The sequence below is a fragment of the Helianthus annuus genome, chromosome 8, assembly GCF_002127325.2.
Source record: "Helianthus annuus cultivar XRQ/B chromosome 8, HanXRQr2.0-SUNRISE, whole genome shotgun sequence".
Classification (NCBI taxonomy): domain Eukaryota; kingdom Viridiplantae; phylum Streptophyta; class Magnoliopsida; order Asterales; family Asteraceae; genus Helianthus; species Helianthus annuus.
The window spans coordinates 66654504-66669946 of NC_035440.2; the positions used below are offsets into that span (position 1 = coordinate 66654504).

General features: G+C 34.8%; 2 protein-coding genes across 4 annotated transcripts; one reads left to right on the forward strand and one right to left on the reverse strand.

Moving 5' to 3' along the window:
* Positions 1-548: 548 nt before the first annotated feature.
* On the reverse strand, positions 549-7455 carry LOC110941872 (sterol 3-beta-glucosyltransferase UGT80A2). 3 transcript variants are annotated; one of them, XM_022183555.2, is made up of 14 exons: positions 7199-7455; positions 6121-6233; positions 5541-5783; positions 5339-5450; positions 4720-4890; positions 4347-4410; positions 4214-4271; positions 3952-4129; positions 3370-3500; positions 2991-3093; positions 2835-2911; positions 1897-1944; positions 1631-1780; positions 549-1020 (listed from the first exon to the last, which is right to left on the reverse strand). In XM_022183555.2, exons 1-14 carry the CDS (start codon positions 7296-7298, stop codon positions 847-849), a joined length of 1722 nt encoding a protein of 573 aa, XP_022039247.1. In that variant the 5' UTR covers positions 7299-7455; the 3' UTR covers positions 549-846. The 3 variants fall into 3 exon arrangements, with proteins under 3 accessions (XP_022039247.1, XP_022039248.1, XP_022039250.1); XM_022183556.2 differs by having other exon boundaries at positions 6121-6255; positions 7199-7408; XM_022183558.2 differs by lacking the exon at positions 6121-6233 and having other exon boundaries at positions 7199-7408.
* Positions 7456-12742: 5287 nt separating this feature from the next.
* Positions 12743-15225, forward strand: LOC110941873 (pentatricopeptide repeat-containing protein At3g21470). Its single transcript, XM_022183559.2, has one exon. It carries the CDS (start codon positions 12958-12960, stop codon positions 14515-14517), a length of 1560 nt encoding a protein of 519 aa, XP_022039251.1. The 5' UTR covers positions 12743-12957; the 3' UTR covers positions 14518-15225.
* The last annotated feature ends 218 nt before the right edge of the window (positions 15226-15443 follow it).

The window sequence follows — 15443 nt, forward strand, 5'->3', positions numbered from 1 at the left end:
GTACATTTTTTCTTATCGTTCCAATAAAAGATGTTAACTATATAATATATTAAAATATGATATATTACGTACATATTATCAGCCCTATAAAAAGTTTAAAATATTTGATTTATGTGAATTTTGATGATGATATAAACTCATACTTAATAAATAAAAAAAATATATAGATAGTATTATCAAATACATATTTTACAAAAAAAAAAAAAAACTTTTTGCAGATAATGAAACGAATAGAATGAACCGTTACTAGACTTTGGTAGAGGTAAGTAATTTTTTTCTGGTATATTTTTGGGTATGTAGTTCGGGTAAACGAGTATATGATTTCGGGTAATCGGGTCAGGTATCGCCTAGTACCATACCCGCAATTTTTTTTTAAACTAACCCCATATCTAGATACCTGTCCCAAATGTTTTGGGTTTACCCATCGAGTTCGGGTTTGATTTCAATCCCTAACATGAAGACAAGCATCAAGATACAAATGTGTAATTACTAATTCAAGAGAAATGCAACTAAATATGTTAATGATGGCATGAGTTCTACAAAAGAAACACGTTAAGAACTGAAATTCAGTTCTAAGTTCATTCAATCATGCGAACCAAACACACCATATGTTTCATAACATTTTGAAATTCTGATCTTTGACTGAGAGTACATCAATTTCTCTTCAAGTATGTTTAATTCCCGAAACGAACAAAATGTTACAAAAAAAGGACAAATCCGTCTCTTTAACTCTTTTAACAAGCGTGTCGAAAAACAAGAAACACTTGACATAAAAAGAGGAAGAAAATTTACATGTTAGTAAAGTTTGGTATAAACACTTTTCACATAAGGAATGAGACCTGAATATCAAGTGCAGCCCAGACACCGTCTCATTGAAAAGTGGGTGGGTGGCCGAGCCAGCTTAGCAGCCTCGGTTTTGGCTTTCCAGCGACCAAAATGCTTATGGAAGGCATCCACTGCGCCTTTAACGCCGTCTTCATCAGCCATGGCATTTGCCAATTCGGTGGCACTTATTTTCACCTGCATCACCAAGATTACATTGATTGTTTCACATATACGATTACGACTCCTAGAGTTTGAATACCATTACTAATGTTGAGCCATTTATGTATAATGGAATGATTTTGGTTATGGTTTATCTCTAACTGGTCAAATGGCCTAGCGGGTCAAATGGGAAAGTCGATCTAAATACACGTATATTACATTAACTGTTTCATTTAAACAACTGGTCTAGCGGGTCAAATGGGAAAGTCAATCTAAATATACGTATATTACATTAGCTGTTTCATTTAAACAACTACAACGATTTGTTCTAGACTCTAGCGGGTCAGGCATATGAAAAGTCATCATAATTACGGCTACTACATTACTTGTTTCATTTATACGACTATAACGTTTTTCAGTTTAAATGCCATGATTGATTTTGACCTGTTTACATACAGTTGAATGATTTGGGTTATGTTTTATCTCTAACGGGTCAAATGGGGCCTAGTGGGGCACACATATGGAAATCCAAAGTATAATTCAAAGGCATAGAACTTTCTAAATTTCTTTATAAAAATTTCAAATCATTATTGTAATACTATAGTTAGGTAATCATATCTAACACGTTGAAGTTATATGAACTTACTTCTGGTTGTAACATGAAGTGTATTGCAGAAATCAATTTCTTTAGTGAGAACTCCTCAACCGGAATCGGAGGGGGGCCCACTCCCCTAGCATGCACCTGCCTCCCCCAAAATGGTTGGTCCCCAAAGAAAGGAACAACAGTCGTCGGACACTGAAATTTGTTCAAGATCATTGAAAAACTGAATCCCAAAAGATAATACAAACAAATCAAGTAATAGGCCCAGAAATAAAAGAAGTGCTTATAAGTCACTAGACAGCAAAGTTTACCGCAGCTTTAAGACCAGCGGCAGTTGTTCCAGCACCACCATGATGAACCTGCAAAAGTGAGAAATGAAGTGCTTTAGTTGCTAGTAAAAGTGGTCTCCAATCGAAAGTCAGAAGTCTGTTGATCTTTAGTTCAAATTACATATTACTTTAGTTTTGTACATTTGTCATGAAATTGAAGTTGCATCTTTACTTTTTTTAACATAAAAAAGCCTTTACATGCTCTTGTTTTGAAACTTATCATTGCTGTTTGAGGAAACACTAGTTTCCGTTGGACGTGGCAATTTCGATACATTTATTTAAGACTGGATCAATTTAGGTTGTATTAAACCGGTCAAATAAAATATTTTCTAAAAGGGAAACGGGTCAAATTGGTTGAAAATCACCATAAGTCCATACAACCTCTGAAATGGTTTCTATTCAGTCTTCACAGATCTAGATTATTAAATGAGTAAACTTCCATTTTGGTCCCTGAGGTTTGGTCATTTTTGCTACTTTAGTCCAAAACTCAAACCTTTTAAATCTGGGTCCCTGGGGTTTCACTTTTATTGCCATTTTGGTCCGAAAATGAAATAAGCTGATATTTAGCTAATAAAATCCTGTAATTTTTTCCTTTTCCTCAGGGGCAAAATGGTCAAATATCAGCTGATTTTATTAATTTAATTAATAATGTGTTATAATAAAATTATATTGACCGTTTTGCCCCTGAGGAAAAGGACAAAATAACAAGATTTTATTAGCCAAATATCAGCTGATTTCATTTTTGGACCAAAATGGCAATAAAAGTGAAACCACAGGGACCCAGATTTAAAAAGTTTGAGTTTTGGACTAAAGTGGTAAAAGTGACCAAACCCCAGGGACCAAAATGGCAGTTTACTCTTATTAAATAATGCATGTATTTGTTAACAGGAAAACTTATACGTTGAGTAAACATGTATTACCACAGCAGAGCACTGCAGAAATAGCCAATCATGTGGAACATTATCCAGCAAGTAGACAAAATCTTTCGACTTTGCCACTGTAATATAAAATAATCAGTACACTTGGAGATTAGAAAGCATATAGCATGTAGAAAACTAAAAAAATTAACATCTTACGGTTTCCCAAGCCACCCCAGCCTTTGTTAATGATACCTCGCTGTTTAGTACTTTCCAAGGCTTTAACTATTATCTCTGTCATTCCGTTTGGGTCTTGAACAGGCTGACTCATCAAACAGAATAAGTTAGTACGTGTAGAAACGGGTCAGTTTGGTATATGTGGACTATAATTTTAGCTTTACATCTAACGGTTCCCCTTTGTCGTATACTCTATTTTGGTTATTTCTTGCATAGTTTAAAAGATTCACAGTTTTAAAGAATGAAATTTCAGAGTTGACAAGTCAACGCGTGTTGTTTCGAGTTCGGCATGGAGAACACTGCTTCTCCATGGTTGCACTATTTACAGGATATGCCATTATCAAAAAGGAAAATAACTCACAAGGCTACCAAATCCAATGTAGATGGGCTTTTCACCCTTTTGAAGCCATTCCACTAGTGAATCTGGAGGTACATAACTTGATGCAAGGTCTAAGAAACAGAAACCTACCACATCAATTTGCGGACCCCAATCTATAATAAATCAAGATTACAGAACATTAGTATATACCATAAGAATGCATAGCCTTTACTGAAACCATTTTTGTGTTTTTTTTTCTACATTTTATGGTTTTTTAAGAAATATGTGGTCCGCTAACATCAATATTAAGAGGTTTCATCAAATGATTTTGGAGGTTTGATGCATTAAAAATACACTTCAGGTGAAATCAAACCTGTTTGAACCGTTATCATTTAAGCTACTTCTTTTTATACCAACCATTGTTAGGGATAAAACATAACCCCAATCGGTCCATTCATAAGTAAATGGGTCGAAACTGTCACCTCTTAACAAAGTGCATAAACGAACAGACCCGCATCGTTTACTTCAAAAGCTTATAAGAGGATAGTAAAAATATTTTTTGTAGCAATATCTACGTCATACGTCACCTATAACCTGTTGGTTAACGTATAAATTTAAACGGACCTTTTGGTTTGGGGACAAGATGTGGACTCCAAATATATCCATGCGGCAAATCATGGGGAGAATTATTTGGATTACTTAAATATGTCACGGGTCTTAGCTTCAGCTTTTTCTTTCTAAACTCGTTAATTATATCTCGCATCCCCATCCAAATTAATGCATCAACTATCTGATACGACAGCTGCAACAAGTCGCGAGGATTGTGTCAACAATATACTGATAATAATAAGTATATAGTTGAAACTGGAACAATAAAGATACTTACTCTATTTGCAACAGGTTGCCTAACCCGTGAAAGAGGATGCGGGAATTCACTTGTAGGCCTGAACAAGCATAGAGCAAACATTAGTAAAAGTGGTGCACGCATAAAACGAAAAGAAGCTATGGAGGATACATACGTCCATGGCATAGTAAAAAAGATGTGTAGTGGAACTTTAAGTGCCTCTGCAACATGAGTATGACCTGAGCAAGCATAAATCCATGTCAATAGATTGAAAATTTACTGAATAAAAAAGGATTACATTTAAAAAAAACTAGAGTTTCTATTGCACGCCAGTGTAGCGTATACATCAAGGTTCCTTTCTGCAATTTACCCAAATAAATTACTTTAAGCATCGTGTCTCGTATAATGAGCAAAACAAAATACACTTCTATCAACTCGTATGCTTAAGGTCATACTGTTTTAGGCAAACTAGAGATCAACAAATCAGGAACTTCAAATTTAAAGCGGTAACTAAACGAGTTAAAAGTTATAACAAACAAGGGTCCTACCATATGCAGGTGGGTTAGCAATTATAGCATCTACATTGAACGGGACATCTGTATCCGGATCAGCATTAGTGCAAGCAGGAAGCAAAGAAAATACAATATCCTTTATTTGACTTCGCTGAATATGTATTTCTGAAGGTTCTGATGGCAAAAACCCTTTGTTCTTCACCATGTCTACACAAACAGATACATATAGATACAAGTTACCTCATCATTACAAGTAATAAACGCAGCGTTTGGATGCTTGTATTGAAAGTAGTTATGTGATACTGTATTAAGTGGTGAATTAGATGGTATGCATCTGACAAATTCTGATTCTGACTATATTAATAAATCACAGCTAATAAGACAAAAAATGAAATTTTACGAACACAAAGGATAACTTTGTGCAATGGGAAGAAAAATCTCACAAAATTAGTTAAATGAAGGGGTAAATAAGTCACTTTGAAAATACTCTTACGTAATCATTTTTGTTAGGGTGGTACAAAATCAGTACTAAAACACATATAGCAACCGTGGATCCAACAGTAATAACTGAGTATTGCTACCTACATATAGCAATAATCAGTACTAAAACACATATCCAAACGGCCCTTATAAACACAGGTGTGTGGGTCCTTACAGCCAGCAAGGACTTTAGGATCACCGCCTAGAGCGAAAAACTCCAGCCCAGAAGCCTTGACAAACTCTTCGAAATTCGAGTGAGTTGCTAATCTCACCCTATGACCATACTCCTGAAAACGACAACACAAATTTTAAACATTTCTCAAATGTTGATAAACATGAAACACGAGGTTTCAGTTTTAAAAACGTATGCATATAACCTGTAAACGTTTTCCGATGGCAACAAATGGTTGCACATCTCCTCGTGTTCCAACTATAAGCATAACAATTTGTAACGGTGGGAAATCTGGAATAGTTGTTGCATCAAAATCATGGTCTTCGCTAGCTCCAGGGGTATCAACTTTAGTACCAAAATCCAAGTTTTGTGGCTTAACTTCATCGGGAATTTCAAATTGCACTGTACCGTCAGTTTGAACACTAGCTAGCCGATTCAACCACTTAAGCTGCAGAAATTGCATGCATCACTACTATTAGATCAGGCAAGATAATACATCAAAACAATTTGAAGCGGGCCATTTTTAGTCTGTTCGATATGGAACAGGTCAGATTGTATCGACCCACAAACACTTTCTTGTTTGTTTCTTAAATGTATATATAAAATACCAATGCGTTATATATGATTATGAAAACAATATCATTACAATATTTCGAACAAACCTACTTACGAGATGGTATGATATAAAAATAGACTTTCGATCTAGCTAAATTATATAAATTAATAATCTAAGGAAGAGGCTACAACATATAGAAAATCAGATGTGACTAAAGAGAAGTCAAAACCTTCTTTCTGGCGGGAACTTTCGTGTCAAAAAACTTAGCTCCCAGTAAGCCATGGATTTTGTACTCTTTATTTCTCTCAGGCTTCTCATTTTGTAAACTTATATCAACAGACTCTGAGTACATATCATTTGGAAGCTGTCAATTGATAAGTTAACAAATAGAACAAAATTACTTTGACAAATTTCTTGATATAACATATAACCGATGTTTTTAGAACTGGACCGGACTGGCATTAGGAACCAATGTTTAAACAAACCGGCGGATTGGCTGGTAGTACCGGATTTCAATTTTCTTTTTCTCCCTTCCATAATACCATTTACTAAGATATTATTATTACTTTAAACTCTATATTTAAGGCTTCATACTTTATTTCAAATTCACATAAAAAAAATAATGTATTGTTATATTTTATTTTAAATTTATAGTTAACTGCCATTTTAGTCCTTGTGGTTTGGGTCATTTTACCAGTTTAGTCCAAAGGTTTCATTTTTCACCTGTGGGTCCGAAAAGGTTTCACCGTTGCCATTTTAGTCCACTGGGTTAACTTCATCCATTTTTTCGGCCAATTCGGTCATTTTATATGGCCAAATTGTCCTTCTAGTTACTAGAATTACATATAAAATGACCGAATTGGCTTTCTCATTAACAGAAAAAATGGATGAAGTTAACCCATTGGACTAAAATGGCAACGGTAAAACCTTTTTGGACCCACAGGTGAAAAACTAAAACCTTTGGATTCAACTGGCAAAATGGCCAAAACCACAGGGACTAAAATGGGATTTAACTCTTCAATTTATATGTTTATGACATCATCCAGTTTGGATGATAATCCAATCCAAGTGGTCCTACCAGTAAGGCGGCCATTTCAATGCAAGTCGGGTTACGAAAACAATGCACATAAGTTAGTTAACTACAAGTGATGTTAAGCAGTTGAGTTGATTGATCATGTCATATATGGATTTGCCCTAACTTAATCAGTTCAAAAGTAACAATTCGGTACATAATCATAAGAATAATAATAATCACAGTTAATGTGTATATATGTATCATGAATAACAATAATGATAATAATAATAACCTGAAGATAGGCCGGAATGATGTTGTGGTTCGTCTGCAGAGGTAATCTCAACATCGGAACCTGAGTTCTGATGATCGCCACTGTTAGGGTTTGAATTCATGGCGACCAGGAGTTGGAGTGGCGTGAGTTACAAGTTGAAAGAAAAGAGAGAGGGGGGGTTGGGTTTGGTTACCGGTGAACGAAGGAAGAAAGGAATATGGTTGAAATTGAAAGACAGGTGTTGGAAAGGGGAATGACTTGCCCACTACGGCTATCTTTTTTTTTTCTTTTTTTTTTTTTTTTTTGAAAGGTGTGGATTACTCGATATCGAGAGGTACGGTATACATTTTGTTAATCAGGTTCGTGCTAGAGAGCCCCTCGCATAATAGATCCCCAATTTAAAATTCCTTATTGAGAAACTCTTATCACTCAGACTCGAACTTAAGACCTGAAGGGTAAAACTCACCAGACCCACCATAAGTGGAAGTTAAATATATGTGACCACCACTAGAGCACTAGCAGGGGCGGACCCAATGGCTTAGTAGCCGTAGCACGGGCTACGGCTCAAGTGCGTATTCGTAGTATATTTTTATTTATTTTTTTTCGATTTTATATCAAGGACACCCTAAAAATAATACAAGGATACCCCTAAATAACCCTAATTGGGTTCATCGGAATTTCATTCTATCTTTGCCGGAGTTGCAGAGTAGGCGAGTGATCTGAGGTGAGGAAGATAATTGGTAAGATGGTAAATATATTAGTAAGTGAGGGGCATCTTTGTAATTAGCCATGTCCAATAAGAGAGAAATGCTACTATAGTCAATTACCTACTGACATTTCTTGTCAATTTAATAATAGTTTAAATAGTTTTTCATTTACTAATGTTATTACTTATTATTTATTTTTAGCTGTTAGTTTAATTAATCTATTAATTAATTTAGCTTACAAAATACAACCAGCTTTTATTTTATGTAATTTAATTTAGTAGGGTTGCATAAATAATTAACTATATATAATTTTATTTAATTTAGTAGGCTTACATAAATAATTAGCTATATATAATTGAATAATAGTTTAAATAGCTCTTTTATTTACTAACGTTTTTACTTATTATTTATTTTTAGTTGTGAGTTTAATTAATTTAGTTTAAAAATATAACTAGTTTTTATTTTATTTATTCTTTTATTTTATTTAGTAGACTTACATAAAAAGTTAACTATATACACACATATATAGTAGACTTACATAAATAATGAACTAGTGGAGGGTTCAAATGAGAAATTTTTTTTTGTAAAAATAAAAAAGAATAAGTTTTAAATCAATACAAATACTCCATTCTACTTCATTTAATATGTGTATTTAATATTATTAATAAAGGCATATATGTAAATTTCTAATTGTAATTAATTAGCTAACTAATTAAACTTGTAACTCACTTTTAAATATATTATTTCAAGATAAAATAATTTAGGGTGAAGGACAATTTTCGACATGTGTATGATAAATTTTAGTATGTGTAGGATAAATTTTTAAATGTGTATGATAAATTTAGATATGCGTAGGGTAAATTTCGGTAAGTGTAAGATATATATAAGATAAATTTTGAAAATGTGTAGGATAAAATGTATTTTTTTCTTTATTAATGAAAGATAACATAATTAATGGGATGAGTTATAAATTATTTAGTATTTTACGACTGTGTCTTTTCTTCTTTTTCTTCTCACATTAAATTTCTTCTCAAATGAACATTCCCTAGTGAACTACACACACATACACACACATATATATATATATATATATATTTATTTATTTATTGATCCTCCGGTTAAAAATTTCTGGTTCTGGCACTGCTAATAATATGATTGAAATTGTGGTCCAATTAGTTAGGTATTTGTTTTATTTTATTTATTTATTGTCGTTTTTTATATTGTATGATTGCACGATAAATTTTTGCTTTGGGATACCCCTGATTTAATGGGCTAGTTCCGCCACTGAGCACCAGTGATGATTGCCCACTACGGCTATCTAATTCTAGAATCAACCAAAAAAATAGCTTATCTATACCACTTGTGGTTTGGCCCTCTCTCCTCATTTATCTATGGTTTGTATATGAGTCCACATCGTCACCTTCACTCTTGTGCATGTTATCTCACTCACGAAAAAGCCCTTCGTGTTTCTCTTTGATGCTTGTGGTGTAGTGTTTTATGCCACATGAAGATGATGTAACCGGGAAGCCAAACCACAACGAGTAGCCTTAGTGTATTCCAAATGCTATTCATACCCTTGTAGGTTTTGTATTTCTAATCAGAAATTAGTACTACTATATAGTTTTTTTAATTGTGAATAATTTTAGTTTCAGCTTAAGGTATTTTATTGTGAATAATTTTAGTATCGGATAATAAAGTTTTCTTCTTTTTTTTGCAGAAAAACGAAGATTTTTTTTCTATGAAACCGAAGTTAAGTCGTGTCTAAAATAAACCATATTGTTTCCTTCATACAGGAATCAAATACAAAGGAAAAATAAATAAGAAGGGTAAAAAGGATTTTAGTTTATTGATCTTCCATTTGAAGGATTGAGATTAGGTTTGTGGAAAAGAAAATAATAAAACGATATAAAAGGATCCTACATTTATTGACTTTCTCTGTTCACGTACAAGACACGTGTCAATTTCTCCCATTAATTTAAAATGTTCATAACTTTTTTCATACGACATTTTTTTCAAACAAAAATTCACTATAATAACAATGGTTTTATTATCTTTAATATGAGTATCATATTACTATATAAAAATAAAATAAAATAATTCGTTTTTATTGGGTTTTTGTTTGCATTGTGTTAAAGGTTCAGGTTATTGTGTCTTTTAACTGGGTTTTGGTTATTACGTTTTTACTAGGGTTTCTATACGTTGTGTTATTATCAAAACTTATAACGCAATGTTAATTTGGGTTCTGGCCACTGCGTTTTTATTAGAACCTATAACACAATTAATGACACAATGAAGATGGTGTTATATTTGGGTTTTATATACATTGTGTTATTACTTTTGATTATTGTGTTTTTCAATTGGGTGAGTTTTTTATACATATTGTTATAGGTTCAGGTCATTGTGTTTAGTCTGCTATCCATTGTGTGTTAATATGTTGTCCATTGTGTTTTTATTTTGTTGTCTATTGTGTTTTAATATGTTGTCCATTGTATTTTAATATGTTCATTGTGTTTTATGATGTTGTTCTTTGTGTTTTTGGTCTGTTGTCCATTGTGTTTTAGTCTATTGTCCATTATGTCTTTTATCTTTTGTCATAGATTGTGTTTTTTATTTAGTTTCCATTGTGTTTTTAGTTTAATACTCATCGTGTTTTACGTGTCCATTGTGTAATACGCAACTGAGTTTTCGATTTTTTTATTTTTTTGAAAATTATAACAATATGGTATTCATATTAAAGATAAAATGACGCTCGATTTTATGGTATAATTTTTTTTTAAAACAAATGACGTATAAAAAGTTACGGACGTTTGAAAATGAGGGGGAAATGGCATTTGACTTGCATGTGCTTATTATTTTTATTCTCTTGGACAAAATTGTCCTTTTCACTTCATTCTTTTTTGGACACTTGTTACTCTCTATCGTGGCTTCTTACTTTTTTTATTTTTAAAACCCTTTGTATTATACTCAACTAGAGGTTTACAAATCGTTTTTTTTTTTAAACGGTTACGGTTATTAACTGGACCGGTTTTTTCATCCAAAACAAAAACGGTTTTTTTTTAATAACCGGTTTCGGTTACTAACCGGTTTTTCAAGTCCAAAACAGTAACCGGTTGGGATAGGTTTTTAACCGGTTTTTTTCCAAAAACCAGTTTCTTGAAACCGGTTTTTCAGATCAATAATAGTAACCGGTCACCAACCGCCGGTTCGGTTCGGTTCTATAACCGGTTTTAAAAAAACCAGTTAAAAAAAACCGGTTTCGATTTTTTTTTTCCGGTTACGGTTCTAAAACCGATTTTTTTGTACACCTCTATACTCAACCCAAAACATTACAACTCTTCGTAATAGTACAAAAGACATCGGTTATAGATGCTTGAGGTTATTAGTTGCATGAGTGGAAGGTATGAATAAAAACATGCTGGTGCTACAACAATAGTGTTTAGTTACCACTACTCGCGGTAGGAATGGGATCAAATACAAACACTTAAGTTTGTAAGAACCGTAAGAACCAACACATAATTGACAAGTGTCCATCAATAAAAAATTAGTTTAGGGGTAATTTAGACCTTTTGACCATATTTAATAATAGCTAATTAAAAATAATTACAAAAAATATAATCAGCACAACACTATATAATTAGCATAACATCCTTAATCGTTCTTCATTATTAGCACATCGTCCTCAATCGTTCTCCATTTTCAACATAAACGACATTAGCACAACATCCTCAATTGTTCTCCATTATTAGCACACCAGATGTGCTGATTATATCTACTTTTGATGTTTGTTTGTATTATTTTGTAATTAACACATAATCAGCACGTTATCAGCACAATTATAAAACATCTTTTGTTAACTTTTTTAAAAATCACTTTTATAAATACAAAAAAGGTATAGCAATATGGTACTCATATTAAAGATAAAAAAATACTTGATTTTATGGTATATTTTTTTAAAAAAAATAATGAAATATATAAAAGTTATTTTAGTTTAAAAAACCTTGGTGGAATTTGTATTTAATGGAAAATAGTCAAATGACTAGCAATTTTACAAAATTACCCCTAATTTGTTAGTAGTAATTTTTAATTATAAGGGTTTTATTTATAATCAATATCAACCCTTGATTTAAATTATCAATGGTTCAGATCTGTTCTTACGGTTTTTATAATTAGCACTGTTTGTACAGGATCTCAACCCACTCGCGGTAACCAACAAGCATAGTTACCATTGAGTCGGTTACGGAAAGTTGCAAAATGAATTCAAATGTTTAAACGTAAAACTAGAGGTATAAAAACTGAAAAACCATAAAAATACCAAGTTCGATTCCTGCCCTCCCCGTAATTTTATGCAGCACCTGGTAGGGGTGAGCAAAAGGAAAAACCTGACCCGACCATTACCCGACCCGACCCGAGAACCGATCAAACATAAAATACAGAACCGATTCACTACCATAAATATAGGGTCGGTTCCGGTCCATAGGTCCAAGTCGGGTTTCACCATGAAAAGAACCGAGAACCGACCCGACCCGACCCTATTTTATATGAAAAATTGGAACCAATATAAATACCTAGGTACTTGGGTTCGGGTCGGGTTGGGTATATTTTCGGTTCGGTTCTCGGTTATTTTCGGTCCGGACCTAAACTTGCTCACCAGTGGTGACGATGAGAGACTAGGTGAATAGGTGGAGATCGTTAGTTCGATCCTTGAACCGAGCGGGTTTTACCTCACCGCACTGTCATGCCTTCGGGCGAGTGTTCACGAGCTTCGGCCCTAGGTGAGGGTTTTCCCCAATCCAGAGGCAAGTGTATCCCACTGTGCTTAATTTCATAGTAATCCATTTGAAGAATTTTTTGTTCGTTTAAAAAAAAAAAGGTTTGTGAACTTTATTGTGTATCCTTCTTATCCTCCCATCGCGCCTGTTTCTGGAACCACCGATTACTCATGTTCCACTGTTTTCTTCAGTTATCCAAACTATAGGGTTAACGACTACGGTAAGCATCATCATTTGACAAAATATGATTTTGAAAATTAACGGCTGAAAATCAACCTTCAAACAATCACTCCCAAAACCATCTATGATCAATCAACCAATCCCCTCATCAAACTCGTATTCTGCTGCTATTCGATATCACATCTCTAATGGCACACCCAAAGAAGCACTTCTACTTTACACCCAAATTCGCCGTAACCCGCTATGCATGCTCACCATTGCCCCATTGATCCTTAAAGCCTGTGCTTCTCTTTCAATGATTCATTACGGAAAGGCTGTGCATTGTGAATCAATCAAAGCTGGGGTAGCTTCTGATGTAGTGGTGGGAACATCAACAGTGAGCATGTATGGTAAATGCTGTGATGTGATTAATGCCCGCAAGATGTTCGATGAAATGCCTGTGAAGAATGTTGTCACGTGGAATGCGGTTATAAGTTCGTATATGAGGGACGGAGCGACAGAGACCGCGTTATGCTTGTTTGAAAAGATGTCTGATCGGACAGCGGTTTCGTGGATTGAAATGATTGCAGGGTATGCTAAAGTACTGGATACTGAGATGGCTAGGTGTCTTTTTGACCAGGTTCCTTTGTCTTTGAAAAATGTGGTTACTTGGAGTGTTATGGTTGACGGGTACGCGAGTAACGGGCAGATGAAGGCTGCGAAGGATATGTTTGAGGTTATGCCCGGGCGGAGCTTTTATGTTTGGTCATCGATGGTTTCGGGGTATTTTAAGAAAGGGGATGTGGAAGAAGGCAAAGCCATTTTTGATAGGATTAAGGTTCGGAATTTGGTGCATTGGAACTCTTTGATTTCGGGTTATTGTCAAAATGGTCTTTGTAAGGAAGCTCTAGATGCATTTGCGAAAATGCAATCAGATGGGTTTGAACCGGATGAGGTCTCGTTTGCGAGTGCTTTATCTGCTTGTGCTCAATTGGGTTTGTTAGAAACAGGTAAAGTACTTCATAGCATGATTATTCAGAAAAGAATCAAGGTTAATCAGTTCATTCTGAATGGTTTAGTTGACATGTATGCAAAATGTGGCGATTTGACCAGTGCACGATTAATATTCGACAATGGGTCAGAAATCGAAAGGAATGATTCATGTTGGAATGCTATGATCTCAGGCTTTTCCATCCATGGCTATTGTCGGGAAGCTTTGGAGTTTTTTAATAAAATGGAGAAGTCTAGTGTGAATCCGAATGAAATCACTTTTCTCTCGGTTTTATCTGCTTGTGCACATGCAGGGTTTGTTGAAGATGGATTAACAACTTTTAAAAAGCTAGCGAAATATGGTTTATCGGCTAATGTCAAGCATTACGGTTGTTTAATTGACCTTTTAGGAAGGGCAGGGAGATTAGTAGAAGCGTATCGAATAGTAACAAAGATGCCGATGAGACCAAATGACACGATATGGGGGGCTCTCCTTGGAGCATGCAGAGTTCACTCTGACTTGATCATGGCTAACCGCGTGCTTGAAAGAATTAAATTGCAAGATTCTTGTGATAGTTCTTGTTATGTGCTTATGTCAAATATATATGCTGCTTCTGAAAGATGGGAAAAGGCTGAAAGTTTAAGGATTGCAATGTCCAGTAATAGGGTTGTGAAGACAATTGGGCATAGTTCAGTCACCCTCAACACCACCTGAAGTTTAGCCGGTTGGATCCAGGTCTCCTTTTGATGCTGCTTTTGTTCGAGGTGGAAAGTCAACATATTGGGTAATGGGTCAAAACGGGTTCGGGTTAAAATGATATAGGTTGAATGTGGTGGTCAAGATGGATAACGGGCCAAAACGGTTCATGTTAAAACTATTCTTTGTAATATAGGCTGAATGAATTGGGTCAAGATTGGTAGGTTGGATAAGACTAGAAGGTATGGGGGCCGGCTGAGGCCCGGCTAGGACCGGCGCCGGTCCCCCACACCGCCCCCCTGGGGCTCGGCTCGGCACAACCGGCCACCCACAGCCGGGGTAGCCGGACCTCCTTTCTCCTCTTGCCTCTCACATATACCTATACATACATACATATATATACATAAAGGGGTTCATCCCCCACCCCCCTAGGTCCATCCCCTCCAAGCCACTCCTACGTGGCACCTACGTGGCGGCTCATCCCCTCCAAGCCCATCCTCTCTATACCCTTTAGTCTAATAAGGTTAAAGTGGAGTTCGAGTAAAAATTATCATTTTTAGTATAGGTTGAATGGGTTGTGTCAAGATGTGCAGGTTGAATGATGGCCCAAAACGGGTTCAGATTGACACTACCATTTTTGGTAAAGGTTGAATGGGTTGGGTCAAGTTTGATTGATCTGCAGAGTCCTTTTTATGTTTTTCTAAATTTTATATGGATTGTTTATCATTAGTTATTATTTATTAGTTATGGTTTAAAACAGAATATAACTACAATGATAATTTTAACACTTTTAATAAAACAGTGTATGAACGCCCTGGTTGAGGTGTGCGCATATAATGTATATATGTGTTGGCAAGTGAAAGTGCACTAATTTTAACGTTATTTTACTGATTTCGTGAAAATAACGTTAATAAGCGAGGGACGGTTAATCATGCATCATGTGG

Excerpts from the sequence above, each read along its gene's own strand:
- LOC110941872 (XM_022183555.2), bottom strand. The coding sequence starts at position 7,298 with ATGAATTCAAACCCTAACAGTGGCGATCATCAGAACTCAGGTTCCGAT. Across the intron at positions 2,912-2,990 it reads CTGGGGTGGCTTGGGAAACC|TGGCAAAGTCGAAAGATTTT; the intron begins GTAAGATGTTAA and ends TTTATATTACAG. Across the intron at positions 1,021-1,630 it reads ACTTCATGTTACAACCAGAA|GTGAAAATAAGTGCCACCGA; the intron begins GTAAGTTCATAT and ends TTGGTGATGCAG.
- LOC110941873 (XM_022183559.2), top strand. The coding sequence starts at position 12,958 with ATGATCAATCAACCAATCCCCTCATCAAACTCGTATTCTGCTGCTATT.